The sequence below is a fragment of the Phoenix dactylifera genome, chromosome 17 (assembly GCF_051530095.1).
Source record: "Phoenix dactylifera cultivar Ajwa chromosome 17, Ajwa_hap1_PhDact_Kaust_v1.1, whole genome shotgun sequence".
In the NCBI taxonomy this organism is placed as follows: domain Eukaryota; kingdom Viridiplantae; phylum Streptophyta; class Magnoliopsida; order Arecales; family Arecaceae; genus Phoenix; species Phoenix dactylifera.
The window spans coordinates 6,801,059-6,820,893 of NC_143206.1; the positions used below are offsets into that span (position 1 = coordinate 6,801,059).

At 38.5% G+C, this 19,835-nt stretch overlaps 1 protein-coding gene and 1 long non-coding RNA gene across 2 annotated transcripts; both read right to left on the reverse strand.

Annotated features, from left to right (window-relative positions):
- Positions 1-9,411: 9,411 nt before the first annotated feature.
- LOC149751012 (uncharacterized) lies at positions 9,412-10,286 on the reverse strand. The gene is made up of 3 exons (XM_089928272.1): positions 9,887-10,286; positions 9,696-9,712; positions 9,412-9,606 (listed from the first exon to the last, which is right to left on the reverse strand). The coding sequence occupies exons 1-3, from the start codon at positions 10,284-10,286 to the stop codon at positions 9,412-9,414; spliced, it is 612 nt and encodes a 203-aa protein (XP_089784398.1).
- Positions 10,287-17,091: 6,805 nt separating this feature from the next.
- On the reverse strand, positions 17,092-17,772 carry LOC149751013 (uncharacterized). Its single transcript, XR_016398814.1, has 2 exons — positions 17,382-17,772; positions 17,092-17,274 (listed from the first exon to the last, which is right to left on the reverse strand). It is a non-coding gene; the product is annotated as an uncharacterized LOC149751013 (long non-coding RNA).
- Between the last annotated feature and the right edge of the window lie 2,063 nt (positions 17,773-19,835).

Below are 19,835 nucleotides of genomic sequence, written 5' to 3' on the forward strand. Positions count from 1 at the left end.
TAGATTCTATTTGCTTAAGATAATTATCAATAAGGCATGCTAGCTAAGTTTTGATCAAATTGCCTTAAACAATTGTTTCTATCAAAATTCAGATTATGATTCATTTGTTATCAATAAATTATGATTCATTAGAGTTAGATTGAAGTCTTGCACAAGGGCACATAATGATCACACAGTCTGGTCTATTAAATAATTATTCTATCATGCTTTTGATGCTTGTTCCAAATCACAAATTGCTTTATCATATTTGTAATGAGTGTTTTCAAATAAGGTGGTTATTTTACATAGATCCCTTTTTAATGAAATAACCACATAGGAGTGTATTCTACACATTCATTTGACAGAATATAAAGCTCATAAAGCAAGCAGATGATAATGGTGATCTTTACTTCTAATCATGCAAGAATTTCATCAAGATCTATTTCATCTTTTCTTGATTTAGTCTTTTAGTAGTTATCAATTTTTCTTTATTGAGTGCATTTCTGAAAAACTCAATTTGGTTCTAATTATTAACAAGTTTTCAGATTGTTATATGTAAAAGATTAACCATATACATATATAATCTAATTTTAGTATCTTGATAATAAATCATTAGTCTCATAGAGAATAAAATGAATTCATATTTCTACAACTAGAATCTTTTCATGAATGTTCTATATGCATTGCTTGATGAATGATATCCAAAGATAAAAATATCTGTATCAGATTTGGCATTATTTTCAAAAAACCATATCAAGCATATCATAAGTTACTGAAAAATATGAAAGATATGCAATAGATCATTTTCTATTTTTCAGAAGATCAAATGGAGTTTTCATCAATAATAGACCTAATAGATACCATATATATGACAAGCAATGATGATAGCTTTTAATCAGACTATCATACAACATTGCCTTCTTCATTTCTTCAAGAATTCTATTGATCCTATTTTAACTTATGGTGTTCTTGGTGCAGAAGCAATTGCATTCAATATTATCTTCTGTGCACAACTTAATACAAAATTGGTTTTCAACACTATGCCATGATTCATAGTTTGCAAATCTTTTTCATTTGATTCCTTTTTGTGAGTTTGTGCCAATGCAGAAAATATTTCAATGTAAGTGCCAAGAACAAAACCAATGTAAGCTTTTGAAAACTTAGTGTTGGAAACAACAACTTTAGATTTAGAAATTGATTTTTGTTTGTTTCCTTAGTTAACATGCATAGTAAACTTTGACCTTTCAGAAGATACTCTAAGTAAGCCAATGGCAAGGTCTTTTGAGATTAAGTACATACTAGCATGAGTTGATTTTATATCCCAAAGATGGTTTCTTTAATCTTGGTATTCATAGTGCATATATTCAAAGGCATACCAAGTGCACATTTTCATATCTATGATCGATAAACAATAATGCCATGGATAAAAACTCTCAATCAAGCATATAGAGAATTCATAGAGTTATTCTTAACAACTTATCCAATAGTGAGTAAATCATACTATAAAATGAAGTGATTTGATAATATTTTCAAAAGTATTTTCTATATCACAAAATTGATCAATACTTGCAATTCATATTTTAATCAAATACTAAAGCAAAAGTAATGATGAGATGCAAGAGTTACTGATTTCATTATTATTAATTTTTTAATTACTTTTCATAAGTGTATTTTAAGTTTCACTCTTTAATGTGTGTCTAGAGCACCCATTTGTATGAAAGTTCTATTTGTTTCATGGGTATCTTGGCACACCTTAATCTACATCCTCATATTTTCATTTTGGGTACCCAAGCTTGCTTGGGTTCTTGAGAGTTAGGACATATAGTTCCTTTTGGAACCCAAATTTGTTTAATTGTAATAACTTTACTACTTGATTTAATTATGTTAGAACGATAGGTAAAGTTGTTATGCCCATTCTTTTCATGTTTGAAATAAGTTATCTTATTTAATGGTTTGCTTGGTGAATTGATAACCTTTTTCTTTAGGGATTCATTGCTAAGTGAAGGAGTTAAGCCAAATTTTGATTTATTAAAATCTGCATGTTGGCTTTCAAACATCTTTTTTAATCTTTCTAAACTTACAGTAAATTTGTTAATAAAAGACTTCAATTGGTTAATTTCTTTACTTAAGTTTTGATTTTCTTTAAATAAATTCTGATTTTTCTGAATTAATTGTTCTGAATTTAACCTTAAAATTTCATTTTCAGAATTTAGTTTATCTTGTATTTCATCATTAGAATTTCTTTCTTTTGAAATTTTCAGATTTAGTTTCTTAAGATTTTTATTCTTCACAGCTAATTTTCTACATTCACCATACAAATCATGAAAAGCATTTAATAATTCATCATAAGAGAATTCTTCTTGAAAATCATTTGAGGTAAGAGTAGATTCAGATTTTACCTTGTCTTCTTGTGCCATAAAGCACGAGTTAGTTACCTCTTGTAGTTCCTTGGAGCTAATATCATCATTGTTGCTCCTAACTTTTAATTTCTTGCTTGACTCTTTCTTAGTCAAGGCTTTCTTCCTTTTTATCTCTTTCTTCCTTTCTTCTAGCTTCCTCTTCTTCTTTGTCTTTAGGAAGCTTTTGAATCTTTCTTCCTGATTTAGAGTGTTTCCTGCATGCTCAATGTTAGTCTTACAATTATCCTCAAGTAAACTAACATGGGGTTCTTCGGAAATATCATAAGTTGCTTCAAGAGTATCCCATATTTGTTTGGCAGATGAACATATACAAATTTGGTTGAAAATATTTTTATTAAATGCACAGTAGAGAAGGTTCATAGCCTTAGCATTTAGTTCAGCCAAATTTTTATCGAACATACTTTCAATTAATTTCGTGGGTGTGTGTAGGCCATTTGTTATGACATTCCATAACTCATAGTTTTGTGATTGAGTAAAGATTTTCATTCTAGCTTTCCATTGAATATAGTTAGATCCATCAAACAGTGGAGGTCTGTTTGTGGAAAGTCCCTCAGCAAGTAATACGTTATGTGGGGTTGTCATGATCTTTGGCTCTAGTCGGTTAAGACTACAAATAATATTTGAGCACCTGCTCTGATACCACTTGTTGCCCAGTAGATACAACCCAAGAGGGGGGGTGAATTGGGTCTTTTAAAACTTTTAAGCTACTTCTAACACTTTTCAATTAATTATGCTAAGTTGTATAGTTGCACAGTGGAATTTAAACTTAGCAATACGTTGATTTATCGAATGAGACTTGATTAAGTAAATTGAATATGCTTGCAACTAAAGGATGCGCGGATAAGAGTTAAGCAGGCAATTTATCTAGGTAAGTAAGTGAGTAAGATAGACAATGACAAAAAGCATCACAAACACAACAAACATATAGTGGTTCGGTGCACCCCAGCACCTACATCCACTCCCCAAGACCTCTTGGGAATTTCACTATAATCCTACAGATTACAGCCGGTTGTTTTACAAGCTCACAACCCAACTTGTTGTTTTACGAGCGCACAACGAACTCGGTCGGTTTTCACAGGCTCACCGACTAGAACCTACCGATTGTTTTCACGGGCTCACAATCCAACCCAGTTGGTTTTCCCAAAGGCTCACCAACCACAACCTTACAACGATTGTTTTTCGGGTTCACAATCAACCCAGTTGGTTTTCCCAAAGGCTCACCAACCACAACCTAACACCGTTGGTTTTCCCCTTTGGCTCACCAACAAACCTTAACCCCTTGATTCAATCCCTTGATTGAATCAAGTTACAAGATATTAAAACAAAGGTTTAAAACAAATCAAAGCTTCTTAAACAAGCAAATATAACAATATGAACAAATAGAGTAAAGAGAAGCCCTTAAACGAGTTTTGAAGATGAAGGAGCTCGGCTTCTTCTTTACTTGACCCTCTTCTGATTTGGCACGAAGTAGAGGATCACCGAGGCAGCACACGGATGGAGAGAAAGCTTTGGGATTCACTTGGATGCTCTTCTTCTCTCTGTTTCGCTTTGGATGGCCCTTTTGTGCTTATGGGAGATTTCCCTTGTAATCTCTTTGAAATCTCTTCCCTAAATGTTCTCTCCTACTTCCATACCGTCTCTCCTAGCTCTCCTCTTGATTTTATAGCTTTACATGTCGTGGAACCAGAAATCTAGCCGTTAGAGACAAAAATAGAGCCGTTGTCCACAGTCTGCAACTCCCGACAAAGTTCCCGTTGGGATCGGAGTCGACTCGCGCGATCTGGAGTCGACTCGACTGTAGCAGGAGTCGACTCATGCTTTTCTGGAGTCGGCTCGGCAACTGTTCCAGATTTGAATTAAAGTGGTCTTCTCGACTGGGAGTCGACTCGACTTAACCCGGAGTCGACTCGCCAAAATCTGGAGCTGACCTTGCACTTTTGGAGTCGGCTCATCCCAAGGAATCCATGGATGCATTTTTCAACTTTGCTTACTCGAGTCGACTCGAAAATTCTGGGAGTCGACTCGGTGCTCAGAGTCCGAACTCCCGAGCTTCTGTCTTTTGGCTCGTGCTGTCTCGGAGTCGACTCGAACTGTCTCGGAGTCGACTCGGCCCTCAGTATCCAAAAAACAGTCTTCTGTCTTTTGGGGTCGCGCTGCCTTGGAGTCGACTCGAACTGTCTTGGAGTCGACTCGCCTCTCAGGGACGAAAATGCCGTCTTCTGTCTTTGGGGTTGCGCTGCCTCGGAGTCGACTCGGATTTTGCGGGAGTCGACTCGGCTCTCAGTGTCTGAAATTGGCTCTCTGACTTTTTGCTTGTTTTCCTCTGGGAGTCGACTCTAACTTCCTTTGGAGTCGACCTGCCAACCATCGGAGTCGACTCGAGTTCCTCAGGAGTCGACTCGGCTCTCAGGGTCCAAAATAGCTTCTCTGTGTTTCTGCCTTGTTACTCCCTGGAGTCGACTCGTACTATCCAGGAGTCGACTCGAGGACTATTCTTTTGGATTTTTCTTTGAATTTGCTCTTCCAACTTGAGTCCTTTGAACTTGAAACTTGGGTCAATAAATTGTAGCTTTCTTCCAACTTTTCTTGAGAGCTTTGGAGGCCTTCTTGTGTTCTTCCAACTTGCTATATTCCTTGCAAAATAACTATCTTTCTCCTTGCAACACAAACGTTAGTATTTATACTTCAAGGTTTTGTAATCATCAAAATCAATCTTTAAATCAATCTTTGGGTCATCACATTAAAAGAATAACACATCAAATCCTTGTATTTGCCCTAAAATCACTAGACAGCTCCTAACTGGTTTGAAGAGGGCACCTAAGCCTCCAATCCGGTCTAATGAACTGAGTTGACCAGGTAAGCTCCCAAGTAAGTGGGGGGGGGGTCACGATGCGTTGCAAAGGTCCCACTTAAAAACCACTTGCCTCAAACAGATGAACTATCTCCCTTGGGACAAAGCTTGCCTAGACATCAACTGAGCCACAGAGCGAAATTGGTGCAACTTTCGGTGATCTTCGTCCTATTGAGCTCGAATGTCCCTAGGAGCCAACGTCTAATTGATTTTAATTAAAGTGATAGCTATGTGCGAATTGGTTCACCTAATTTGGGCAAGAATCTGGTGATGAAATCCAGTTCTTATCTTGTTGGGGTGACTGCCCTTACTATGTGCGGATTAATTGGTGTATGTGTATCAAGCATGCATTCACACTTTTACTAAATTTAAAATCAAATAATCACCACAAAATTTCAAGCAAACTGGGAATCAATTTAAATAAGAAAGGTTTAGAGGTTACCAAAGGGAATTTCCCCAGCAATTTTTTTTTTTTAAAGCAAACCTCTACAACATTCTTTTTCCAGTAGTTCCCTTTTGATCGTCCCAAATTTCCTCTTCGATTCCTGATCAAATAATACCAAAAGAAAAATCAACAATTAGTAAGAGAGAAAAAGGAGATAAGAAAAGTAACAAAAATAGAAAATATTTTTATTTTATTTTAAATATATATATATATTTTGAAAGTTTTTTTTATGAAAAGAAAAACAACTATGCTAGCAATCCCCGGCAACGGCGCCAAAAATTGATAGTCAATTTTAAAGACCACGCAATAGCACGTATCTGGTAGGATAGTGATTACGGATATCGATCCACAGGAATTGAGGTACAGTTGTTTTCTTAAAAATATTTGAAAAAGAAAATTTGTGAAGACTATTAAACTAAGCAATTTTAATAAGAAATGCAATTAAAATGATATCAGTTTGGGGGAACCTAGGGCAAGGAATTCACCACTAACATCAGAACAAGGGTTAATTATATTTTAATTTATTCTTGGATTAACATGCAAATTGACTACAAGCCTAATAAACATTCAAATAAAAATCTCACAAAAGTAATTTAGGAACATCCATCTTCGGTTGGCATGAAATGTCTACCCTAAACTAATGTGGCAGGATACTGCATCTTCCCTAAGCATGGGTGATCTTCTATTAACTTAGTGATCATGAAGAACAGTTGTATAAATGTCATATTTAAAATCATAGAAATTAAATATGAGATAAAAGAAGATATCCATTAAAAATAATATAAAGTTTATACAACTCCAAGAATAGAAATCAAAAAATATAAAATCCTTATCCCTTTGTTAGGGTTGCATCCAGCCCCAGTGAAGAGATTAGCCTTTCATGAAGAGTTGAACAGCTGCACTGCAGGGGAACTTCATGATGATTGGCTCCTTCCTCCTTCCTCCCGTCGGCTCCCTCTCAGCACATCATCATCTTTTCCGTAGGGAAATCATTCCCGAAATACTCAAGAAACTCTTCTCCCTCCTCTGTTTCTTCTTCTTCCCGTGGGATTTGGCCTGAGAGAAGAGTTGGAACCGAACCGAAGTTGAAGAATGCCCTCTTTGGTTTCATGTCGAGCCTTTTATAGATTGCATACCTCCCCCTCTCCTCCTCTGTTCTGAGTAAAGGATAAGGATGAAAGCGGCTGGATGGAGCTGATCCGGCTGGGAACGAACTGATCCTGATGCGGAGAAGATACGTGGGGTTGCTGGGATTTTGTGGGAGGAGAGAACAGTTGGGAGGAAGTGATGAATCGCGAGCTGAGATGCAAGGGATTTGGATGGATGTGATCTCGAAACAGGGGATTCCGTTTGTGGAGTGATCCGGAGGGAGTTTGGGGATGCTGCTGATGTGGGCGTTGATAGAATCTCGGAGGAAGAGGAAGGGAATGCGGTAGATCGCTTGCGGATGAAGCTGATCCGGCTAAGATGCGGCTAGGAGGAGATCTTTGGACTGCGGAAGAATCCTTCGGCTGGGAAGAAGTTGGGGATCCGGTTGAGAGATGGAATACGATCCATGAAGCTGAGAGCTAATGTGGACGGCCGAACGTGGGATGCGGATGCGGGAAGCATGGGAATTAAGCTGGATACGGGATAAGGATGGATCACGAACATGGTGAGCTGGGACGGACACGGAGGAGACGAGGAGGAAGAAGGATACGGCTGAATGCTGGATTGGAGCTTATCCGGGAGAAGAAGATCACGGAGAAGATGGGATCTGTTTAAACACAGGGAAAAACCGTGGTTGTTGTGAACGGCTGATGCTCTGTTCCAAAGGAAGAAGAGATCGGAAGCTGGGAGGGAGATTTGGATGAAGAAGGGGAACTGGGATGAACTCACGGAAAAGGAAATCCGTGAGCCACTCTTTTCTTTTTTTCCGTGAAGGCTGGGATTTAGATTTGCTGGGAGTTGATCTTTGTGAACGGAAGAAAGCTTGGGTTGTTCTTGGATTCGGTTCGTGGGATTAATTCATGTTTGTGGGATAAGGTTGCAAGCTGGAACAGGGGAGTTGATCGAAAGATAAAGATGAGAAGAAAGACGTTTGGAGGAATGAGTGGGATGCTGGGGAGCTGATCGAAATATGAAGCTTGGGACTCGGCTGTGATGTGGAGCGTAATCCGGAAGTTTATCCGGGTTGGCCACGAGATACTCGGACACGCGGAGGATCATACGCAAACGGGGACGCTGGGTTCATTCGGACGGAAGGAATGTGGCTTGATTCGAACGGGAGAAGAAATCAGGGATCCACGTGTGATGTGCTGATGGCTGGATGTGTGAAGAAAAGGAAGGAAGGCTAGGATGGGATGACGTGGGTGATGCTCGGAATTGGGGTGCACGTAAACGGGAAGAAAGACTTCCGGGAGATGATCTAATCCGTGGGTTCATGGGATTTGGGTTCAGGAATTATTCCGAATGAGTTCGAATCGACCTGCATACATTAGGCTCAATTAATAAATAATTAAATCTAACTCGAATTAATTTATTAAAATATAATGATGAGGGTAACACATCTTTTAGTTGAATTTACAAAATATGTGAATTAAAATAATGATAAGTGTTATGAATAAGATATTAATTTATGCAATAATTATTTAGCACTTATCACTTAGCCAAGCCTAAGTGTCAACCTCTTTTCCTACCGAGTCGACATCTGGACAGCTCGAGTCGACTCCAATAGTTTCGGAGTCGACTCATTAAGAGTCTCAGATAATTCAACAGTTAGGCAAAGTCGAAGAGAAGCCAGGAAACGGAATTTTAGGTGTTAATATATATTCCATGCCAAATTCAACTATTGTAATTGTCAGAGCTGATGTGGAATGCTGTGCCAACTGTTGATTAACTATGTATCATTACGTGTTTGTAACAATTTTTTAACTGCATTCCGGTTTGAAGTACAAAAATCAAAATCTGACAAAAAATCAACATATACAATTCAGTTTGCACTTCATTAACATCAATACAAGAGATTCCCAGTTAATATGCTATGACTAACATGAAAATACATTGCAGGTATCTCGATACATTCTTCATATTCTCCATATTCTTTAGTTGATGACCTCATTACAACTCCTTCTATTGTGCCCAACCTTCCCGCATCATCCACATCTCATTTCACGTACTGTCTCCACTTGCGAAGGTCTTCTCTTCTTTTTAGGCATGCCAGAACAAGTCTTTCTGATAGGGGGTAGAATGTGAATCTCTTCAGAGGCACTTTGGGGCTTCTCCATGTCAGGATTTGGACTGATTGCTTCGGCATATGTTACTCTATACAATTCAGCTTGGAAGTAATTGTCAGTGAATTAGTATAGTGATCTGCCGGCCTTCTCGATGCATGCACAAGCATGCTTACATGGCATGCGGAAGATTCGCCACTCACCACAAGAGCAGGTACACATCTGCAGGTCAACTTTGCATGAGTAGTTCGTATCCTTTACGTCATATATCATTATGTTGGACGTAAATACAGCTAATCTCCGACCATCTTCAGCATTTTTATGCAACACTTTCTCAGCATCCGGACAAAGTTGAGATTGAATGCTATATCCTCGATTACGCCGTTCATGCATCATTTGCATTATTTGGATCCTTATATGGTCAACCATCTGAGGCACAGGGAGATGACGAGCCTCCATGACCCAACTATTAAAAGACTCTGCCACATTCGATGTCATGATGCCCTAGCGTGGACCTGGAAATACAGCATTCGCCCAATGCTCCGACTTTGCATGTAGGAGAAAGGTGGTAGCACCAGGGGCTTCTGATGTAAGCTTTGCAATTAGCTTTCGGAATACACTAAGCCTTGGTGTATAGGCAGCAGCATTTAGTAAATCAATGAGCCTCTTTCTTTCAGCTGCACGATAATGGACAAGGACCTGCATTAATAATTAAAATCAGATATACCACATGCTATATTACTTAGATACTTTGTAGTTTAAATTATACATAATATGACGATGCAAACCTGATTCTTGAAGTTTTCTTTCACATGACGTATACAATATGAGTGGTAAGAATCAGGAAAGTACTTCGGCACGGATTTAATAATGCCCTGATGTCAATCCGTCATAAACGTGAACTGTTGACCACGATACTCACTACAACTATGAATAGCTTCTTTCAGAAACCGGCAAAACTATTCCCAATTTTCATCACTTTCTGTATCAACAACACCATAAGCTATAGGAAACATATCATCATTTCCATCTTTGGAAGTGGCTCCAAGCAGTATACCTCCATCCTTATGCTTTATAAATGTGCTATCCATAAAAATCAGAGGACGACATCCATTTATAAAACCCATTAGTGAAGCATGAAAACAAATGAATAGACGTCTGAATTGACCTTCAATTGTTTCATACTCTACAATGCTGTCGGGGTTGGTATGAAGAATGGCATCGCAATACCAGCGAATTCGTTCATAAGATAGCCGGCTATTACCATAAAGATCCATCATAGCCACCTCCTTACCACGCCAAGCTTGATGATACGGCAATTCAACACCATATTGTCGACGAATATCCTTTACAATATCACTCGGCTTATATAACGACATATCTTGAAGTTGATCTTTAACAATTTTCGAAACCCAACGTTTTGAAGCCTTTGGATGAGACTGTACTTGCAATCCTCCTCCACATGTGTAGTTACAGTTCATTTTTTAATTGCAAACTTTTCACCATTCCCAAGACGAGAAGCATGGATACGCAATTCGCAACCTTCATAAACACATTCTATAGTAACTCGATCACGATCGTTCTTCACGAAGACAAAATCCCGATAATTTGCAATGCAATAGTTGCGAATAGTGTCATGTAGAGTTTCCACATTCATGAACTCCTGACCAACACCCTCTATACTATTTTTCCAATCATCCAACGAATTTTTTTGACTTGCTTCCTCTTCAATTCCGGCTCTTGTTTCTTCAATAGCTTGACCAAAATTACTTGAGCTACCCTTCGAAAAATTTTTCCCTCTCGAACTAATTTCAGGACAATGGGATGAGCCACTGTTCATACAATAGGATAAACATTATTTTAGCAAACTTACTAAAGTCCGTTGCACAAATCAAAATTTTAAAAATGGAATACCTCTCAATTACCACAGCAGCACCTTCGATCAAGGTTGGAGAATGAGTAATAACCATCTCGATCACCTTGGCATTTAAGTTGATGTGTATTTGATGCATGTTACGAACATCCTTATCGCTCATGAGCGTAACAAGTATTCTAGACTTGTTTGGAATATAAAACTTAACTTCTATCATTGTAGAAGATAAATGTCTCCACCTTTCAACTATTTTCTTAAAAATTTGATCAAGAATTGTGTCCTTTGAGATGGAAATAATCACAGCTTCGCTACCATAACAACAAATGGCCATAAAAATAGAGCTAGCAGTGTCTTCTGAAGCCATGACAATGGAAAAAAGAGGAGGCAATGAACAGATAATTCCGAATTACAAACAGACTTAGGAATATAGTGGAGCAGAGTCTCACTACACAGAGAAAGGGGGACTATCAGCATTCTCTTAAATAGGGAACAGGTAAAGAGTAAGAGGGAGTCTCAACATTTTTAGGTCAACACAAAGGCTCGACATGCTCTCTTCCTAATGGGTGCTTGTCTCTTCCCAGACCAAACAATCTCCATTGGCAAAGACAAAACAGAGAAGAACAGAGAAGAACGGAGACAAAACGCATACCCTGTTGCGGCCTATTTTTTCACCTTTTTTTCCGTTTCAAAATCTTCCTCCAAAGCTATCTTCGGTAAACATCTTCCGTGGGATCACCAGGGGCATCCACGCTTAAGGGCTGCAAGTGGAATTTTTACTTGGGAGCATCTTCGGTAGACAAAAACAGAGTGTCTTCCGGTTAGAAAACAGAACGCAGGATATTTTTTTCCCGCTTCCGGTAACATGGGGGTACTTAAGTAACCTGGGGGCACTTTAGTACTATATTTTAAAGGAAACAATAACTTAGGGACCGAAAATTAAAGATCCATGAAGCGGTGGACCGGAAGTTTTTTTTTTGGGTCATCCGAGACCTCCTGTTACAGTGGGGTCTTTAGAGGGATGGAAAAGTAATTTTCCGTATATAAAACCCTGCCACCCCATGTAATGTTGCACTGATCTCTCTCTCCTTCCTTTTTTCTTTTTTTTCAAACTTTCACCAGCATATCCGATTTTTGTGTATCGATCTACCAGTGCATCACCTCCCCTGAAAGGATATCGATGTATAAGCGCATAATCATCATTGATAAAGGTATTGATGTACTGGTGTATAACTATCACTAGTAAGATATCGATGTACCAGTATATAACCCTTACTAATAAGATATTAATACATTGTCATGTTGCGGGTCTAAATTTAATTCCAATCAAAGCTTTTTTTATTCAAAAATATGTTCTATATTCCAAGTTGAAAGCCACACCAAAATCAACACAATCGATCAAGAATTATATAATATTTTATAAAAAGTATATTTGATAATAAAATATTAGGCATCAAGTTTATAGATTATAAATAATTTGATTTAGATATTTTTAATTTATCGATAAATTTGGAAATGTGAAGCATTACTTATTTTGTAAATAGAATCAAACAACAAATCCAATGATGCCTAAGATCTCTTTTAGAGCATATATTTTTATCAAAAATTCAGCCATGACTAATCCCAAAATTTCCACATGAGATTGAACCTAATAATTTGAGAATATTATCATGGAAATTAAGGCAATGGATTTAGCTAGAAAGAGGTATACAATGGTGTGGGTCAGTTCAATCTGGTAATCTAATCGGTGTAATTATAAAGCAGGATTCAAACCAAAGTATATTGTATAACGAGTAGAGGTTTATGACTCTTTTATCGGATTGACCCAACTTGTAGGGGAAGGATCCTCCTGGGTCTATCAAAAAAGAAAAAAAAGAAAAAAGAGAAGAGAGAACAAAGAAAAGAGAGAGAGAGAGAGAGAGAGAGAGAAAATTATATTTATACACACACACACACACACACACACGAAGAAAATAAGGATTTTTTTTTCTTCTTCCTCCTTTTGTTGGAAAAAAAGAGGAAGGGGCCAGGCCTTCTTTAAGAGGCAGAACAAGGTAAGGGAGACGGTGTGCAGGTCAAGCATGGCGGTGGAACTGCTGCGGGTGATGCTGAAAATGGGTAGAATCATGGAAAATAGGTAGAAAATAGAAGATGATCTGAAACCACGATAATCTGGCAATTTCTTATTACTCATGAAGCCAACGAGAGAGAGAATAAAATATAGAACCCTGTTCGCCTCACATGCAAAGGGAGCGCTCTACCATTTGATCTACACTCCCCTTAGACAAAACCTCTCTCAACTATTTCTCTTTTTTCAATTCAAGAATTTAGCCCATCCCCGCCCCAACCCTTCGCGGTTGCCGTGGTGCGCGATCCCTCGAACCAGGATTACCTCATCGGCGGTGAAACCAGATGGATTTCCAAGTCGTCGTGCTCCCTGGCGGCGCTTCCAAAAAGCTCGCCGCTTTCGTCTCTAAGGTCCCTCTCCTTCGAATCTCTCCCCCCCCTCCCCCCATTAACCTTGTCCTTCTCTAATGGCAGGAGGTCCCCAAGGTGTTGTTGCTCCCCGTCGCCAACCGCCCCGTCCTCAAGTACGTCCTTGAGCTCCTCGAAGCCAGCAACCTGAAAGTGTTAAAACATCTGTAAATAGGATCATAAAACAACCATGAAGGGTGGCGTACCTGGATCCATGAGTATGCTGAACGATCAAAGCTTCTTTTGTTTTCTCCCTCTTGGCCCCTGTTCAAACACCCGGTGATGGAGACCGATTTTGTGTTCACGTTTCAGGCAGAGGGTGAGACCCCTTCGAATATCCTACCATCAAGGATATTATGCTTCCACTTCTCAAGGAGACAGTTACGGTAATCCTCGTAACTGACCACGTTGTGGTCATGTGGGTCAAAACCCAACATTCTCCCACTTGGCCCATATGACCATACTTTGGTTAGAATGATATAAACATTAGGCACGCATCATTCTAATCCACAGTTAGTTGGGTCATCATAATACCATAATTAAACAACTTATTAATGCGAGTCAAAGCGGTTCCACATCAACATAATGACATAGTTCCTTCCAAGTACTACAACACTAGCAAATTATTTAACCACAGTCCATAAATGAGAAGTATCTTTAATGGTCAAACATTATGTCTTTGTCAGAGACAATTCCTGTAATCATACATTCAAACCCATACATGTACATATATTTGAAGAACAGAAAAATCAGAAACATAATCAATTATATCTAAGTGTCAAAGAAATAAACATAATACAATTCTCAGTTAATATCATGGATTACAACTAAGACCCATTCTCTCAACATGCTCTTTAAAAGTCTTCGGTTGTAAACCTTTTGTCAAAGGATCGGCAATCATGAGCTCTGTCCTCATATTTTCCATAGACACATTTTGTTTTTGAACTTCCTCCTTGACAACAAAATATTTAAGCTCAATGTGCTTGGCACCATTAGAATATTTGTCGTTTTTGGAGAAATGGACGGCTGCGGTATTGTCACAAAAGATTCTCAGCGGCCTGGCAATAGAGTCGACAATCCCAAGTCCCGAGATGAAGTTACACAGCCACAAACTATGAACCGTGGCCTCAAAGCATGCCACAAATTCTGCTTCCATGGTGGACGAAGCAGTGCTTGTCTGTTTGGCACTTTTCCATGAGATTGCTCCTCCAGCTAATAGGAACAAATAGCCAAACGTTGACTTTCTACTATCCACACATCCAGCAAAGTCTGAATCCGAATAGCCAATCACCTCAAGGCTATCTGACTTTCTATATGTAAGCATGTAATTCTTTGTTCCTTGCAAGTATCTCATCACCTTCTTTGCAGCTTTCCAGTGATCCATCCCTGGATTACTTTGGTATCTTCCTAGCATTCCAACTGCAAAACTGATGTCTGGTCTGGTACAAGTCTGAGCATACATCAAGCTACCAACTGCAGAAACATAAGGTATATTTTCCATCTGCTTATGTTCCAATTCATTCTGTGGGCATTGCATGAGACTAAATTTATCCCCTTTCTGAATTGGAACAATACTGGCTGAATAGTTCTCCATACCAAATCTCTTTAGAACTCTGTCTATATATGCCTTTTGAGACAACCCTAACAATCCACGTGATCGATCACGAAATATTTCAATGCCTATCACGTAGGTTGCCTCATTCATATCTTTCATTTCAAAGTTCTTTGAGAGAAAAACCTTAGTTTCATACAATAAGCCAAGATCACTACTGGCAAGCAATATGTCATCAACATATAGGACCAAAAAGATAAACTTGCTCCCACTGACCTTTAGGTATATACACCGATCAACAGTGTTTTCCTTAAAATCGAAGAAAGTGATGGTATCATTGAACTTGCGATACCATTGTCGGGAAGCTTGTTTAAGACCATATATTGACTTCTTTAATTTGCAAACCATGTGTTCTTTTCCCTTTAATGGGAAACCTTCGGGCTGGTCCATAAAAAGAGTCTCATATTAGCCTTAGCCATCGCAATATGGGGTGGAGATAAACGGATCTATTTATCTACGATCGAATTATATAGACTTCTTCATCTAAACTTCCATTCAGAAAAGCAGTTTTTACATCCATTTGGTGCAACTCTAAATCATAATGTGCAACCAAAGCCATAATGATTCTAAATGAGTCCTTTTTAGATACAGGAGAAAAGATCTCTTTATAATCAATGCCTCCTTTCTGAATGAAACCTTTGGCTACTAGTCTGGCTTTATGTCGTTCAACATTACCCTTTGAGTCGAGCTTGGTCTTAAAGATCCACTTACACCCAACTGTTTTACAACCTTCGGGCAAATCAACGACATCCCAGACTTCATTCTGATCCATTGATTTCAACTCAACTTTCATGTCATCAGTCCATTTAGTAGAATCAATACTTTCTATGGCTTGTTTAAAAGAAACCGGATCTTTTCTTGTCCCTATATCAAAATCAAATTCTTGTAGATAAACCATATAATCATTTGGAATGGCAGATCTTCTTTCTCTTTGAGATCTCCTTAATGTCATCCCTTGTGGTTCTTCTACAACTTGTTCAGTGGTGATAACTTTATTATGGAGTGTTTGATCATTAATTTGTTGTTCATTGTTATTAAACTGTGTGATAACTGTAAGAACAATAATTTTCTTAGAAGTCATGGGTAAAGGGACTTGCACCCTAACTTCTTGAATTTTCACATTTTGTGGTTTATCACTCCCACTGGTTTCACCATTCTCAATGAATTTGACATTACCGGTCTCTATAATTCTTGTACTATGGTTAGGACAGTAAATCCTATACCCTTTGGATTTTTCGAGATAACTTATAAAGTATCCACTAATCGTTCTAAAATCCAATTTCTTTTCATGTGGATTATAAATTCTGGCCTCCGCTGGACAACCCCAAACATGCAGGTGTCTTAAACTCGGTTTTCTTCCTGTCCATAACTCAAAGAAAGTTTTTGGAACTGCCTTACTAGGAACCCGGTTTAATATGTATACAGCGGTCTTAAAGGCTTCCATCTACAATGATATGGGTAACGGAAAATTACTTAACATACTCTTAACCATATCCATAAGTGTACGATTACGCCTTTCAACTACTCCATTCTGCTGTGGCGTTTCCGGCATAGTGTATTGGGCACGTATACCATGCTTTTCTAAGAGTTTAGCAAATGGGCCTGGGTGTTGTCCTGTTTCATCATACCTACCATAATATTCACCACCTCTATCAGACCTAACAATTTTCATCTTTCTATTGAATTGTCTTTCAACCTCAGTAATGTATACCTCTAGGACATCCACTGCCTGAGATTTTTTATGCAACAAATAGACATAACCATAACGTGAAAAATCATCAATAAAGGTGATAAAATACTTCTCTCCACCAAATGATGGAAAGTCAAAAGGCCCACAAATGTCTGTATGAATAGTTTCAAGAGGTTCTTCACTTCTTGTGGCAACTTTCTTTGTGTGTTTGATTTGCTTTCCCTTAATGCAGTCTACACACATACCGAGATCAGTAAAGTCTAAGTTTGACAAAATTCCATCCTTTATTAATCTCTCTAATCTTTCTTTGGATATATGACCCAATCTTTTATGCCATAAGTTAAAAGATCTTTCATTTATCATGTTTCGTTTAATTCCAATATTACGATGCAAGGTCATAAGAGTTTCAGCAAAATGATTATCAAGATTTATTTTATATAAGCCATCACACAAAACACCAGAACCAAAAAAGACATTGTCTTTGAAAAGACGCAAACTACCATTCCCAATTTTAAAGAAATATCCTTCAACATCAAGTTTAGAAACAGAAATTAAATTTCTAGAAATAGAAGGAACATAAAGAGTCTGAAGCAAATCTAAATGACAACCAGTATTTAAAAGCAAACGATAGGTTCCAACAGCTGTTACAGGAACTCTAACCCCATTCCCCAAAACGATAAAACTCTCATTTGGATCTTGCATCTGGGTTGTAAGGAATCCCTGCATCGTATTTGAAACATGAACATTAGAACCTGAGTCAAACCACCAAGTATTAGAAGGAACTTCAGTAAGGTTTGATTCAAAATATACATAAGCCAAAAGCTTACCTTTCTTTTCAAACCATGCCTTGCGTTTATGGCAGTCCTTCTAATAGTGTCACAATTTCTTGCAAAAATGGCATCTATCTTTGTTTTGTTTCTTCTTATGAACCTCGGTATCATGATGAGGCTCTTTACCCTTGGATGGTCCACTCTTCATGCCCTTTCTTGGCTTCTTCCATTTCTTCTTGGCTCCATGACTTACAAGATTGACAGAATGATGTCCTTGTTGCTTAAGTCTTGTCTCCTCTTGAACAAGCATACTGGTCAATTCATTCACATTCCACTTATCCTTAATAGTGTTATAGTGAATTTGAAATGATCCAAATTGAGGAGCCAAGGAGTTCAAAATAAATTGAACTAAAAAGGATTCATTCACATCCATCCCAAGAGCCTTCAGCTTAGCAGCTATATTTGTTATTTCAAGGATATGCTCATGCATCCCACAAGTACCATCAAATTTCATGGTGGTAAGCTTAGCCATTAATGTCCCAGCCAGAGACTTATCAGCAGATCGAAAATGTTCTTCCACAGTTTTCAATAATGCTCGAGCACTGTCACATTCAGGAAGCGTTGACTTGATATTATTCGCTATACTCATCCGCATAAACATAATGCTCAATCTGTTCGATCTTTCCCAAGTCTTATAAAAAGACCTTTCTTCCGAGCTGCTCAAATCAGTAATGTCAGCCGGTTTCTCAGATCGGAGTGCTAAATCAAGATCCAGAACACCTAGGTGAAACTGGACTTGTTCATTCCACTCTGAGAAATTAGTTCCATTAAAGATCGTAACAGATGAAGCTTGCGAATGAAGCGAAATAGGAATAGATACTGCAATAAGAAAATTAATAATAATAAAATGCTTACAACATTAACAATTTGAGTTAGCAATAATGATGAATAACATAAACAGTATTACCATAATACACCTTTAGGTAGTAATTATGAAACACTAAATTACTATTATGGTGATTCCCAATTCACCTAGGAATAATTAATGATATAGGTCCAAAATTCAAATAGGTATGTTGCCTTTGAGCATCCAATACCTATTAAATCAAGGATACTCATTAATTATCCTAACTCAGCAAATCAATCATTTGAAAGTGGTGCACCTTTGGGCCAATCCATAATATCTCATGATTGAAAACTGTAAGTCATAATTTGCAAAGTCACTATCTTAATACTTGGAATTAGAGTATTTGATGACTTGATGTCTATTAAACATTCTAGTTGGGTTACTTTGGCAACTACCAAACTATTTCATAATATAGACATCAAATTGAAATAATGACATTGCACATAATTGACAATTCATAATATGACAAATTAAAATAAAACATGTATTTAATATTTTACTAATCTACACAATCAGTATATGTGTCATATCATGCTATCAAGTATACTAAAATGTAAAATAAATGACAAAAAATTTTATCACATTACCCTACAAGGACCTCTGCATAAATAATATGTTTTACAGGGACTAAATTAACATATTTTGAGAACCTCTTTATAAATGATATGCTTTACAGGGACTAAATCAAAATAGTTTGTTTCTTATAGCCTTGGAAGGATGTCAGCATAAATAAAATGTTTCACAGGGGCTTAACAGAAACAATTTCATCTTTTAACAGCCCTCTAAGGATTTCAGTATAAATAAAATATTTGATAGGGACTTAATAGAAACATTTCATCTTTTAACAGCCCTCTAAGACTTCAATATAAATAGAATGTTTCACAGGGACTTAACAGAAATATTTTCATTCTTTTAACATCCTCGGAAGGGCTGTATGCATAAATAAAATGTTTCATAGGGCCTTAACGGAAAATTCCCCTTTTATTGGCCAAAAGAATTCGGGTTTCGGGTCGAAACCCAAAAACTCGAACCCGTTATGCCTGTTATGCCCTTTTAAATGCAGCGGGTTAACGATTATGGGTTCGGGTCGAAACTCAAAACCCGGACCCGTTATGCATAAATTAACATTTTTTTTTAAAAGAACTGAATACGGGTCGGGCCGACCCGTCTTCCTCCTCTTTTAGCGGCAGGCTAGGGTTCCGCCGAACCCAGCCCGCCTGCCTCCGATCGCCGGGCGGCGAGCGCGTCGCCTCCCTCCGGTGGACTCGCCGCCCGATGGTGAGCCCACCGGCGGTCGCACGCCAGTAGGGGCAACGCCGGCGGGCTGGGGTTCCGCCGAACCCAGCCCGTCGGCCCTTTGGAGCAGCGGGCGGCGATCATGCCACCGGACGAAGTGCCGCCCGACGGCGCCACGGGGATGGGCCTGACGCCGGATGAAACGCCGCCCGACGGCGTCACCCGGGCGGTTGCGCCACCCGCAGGAAACCGCCGCCCGACGGTGATCATCTGGTAAGTGTTTCTTCCCCCTTTTTTTTTTATCGGGTGGGAGTGAGGCCGCCGGATCCTTTGTTGGCTCTCGGTGCCATATGCCGGCCAGATCCGGC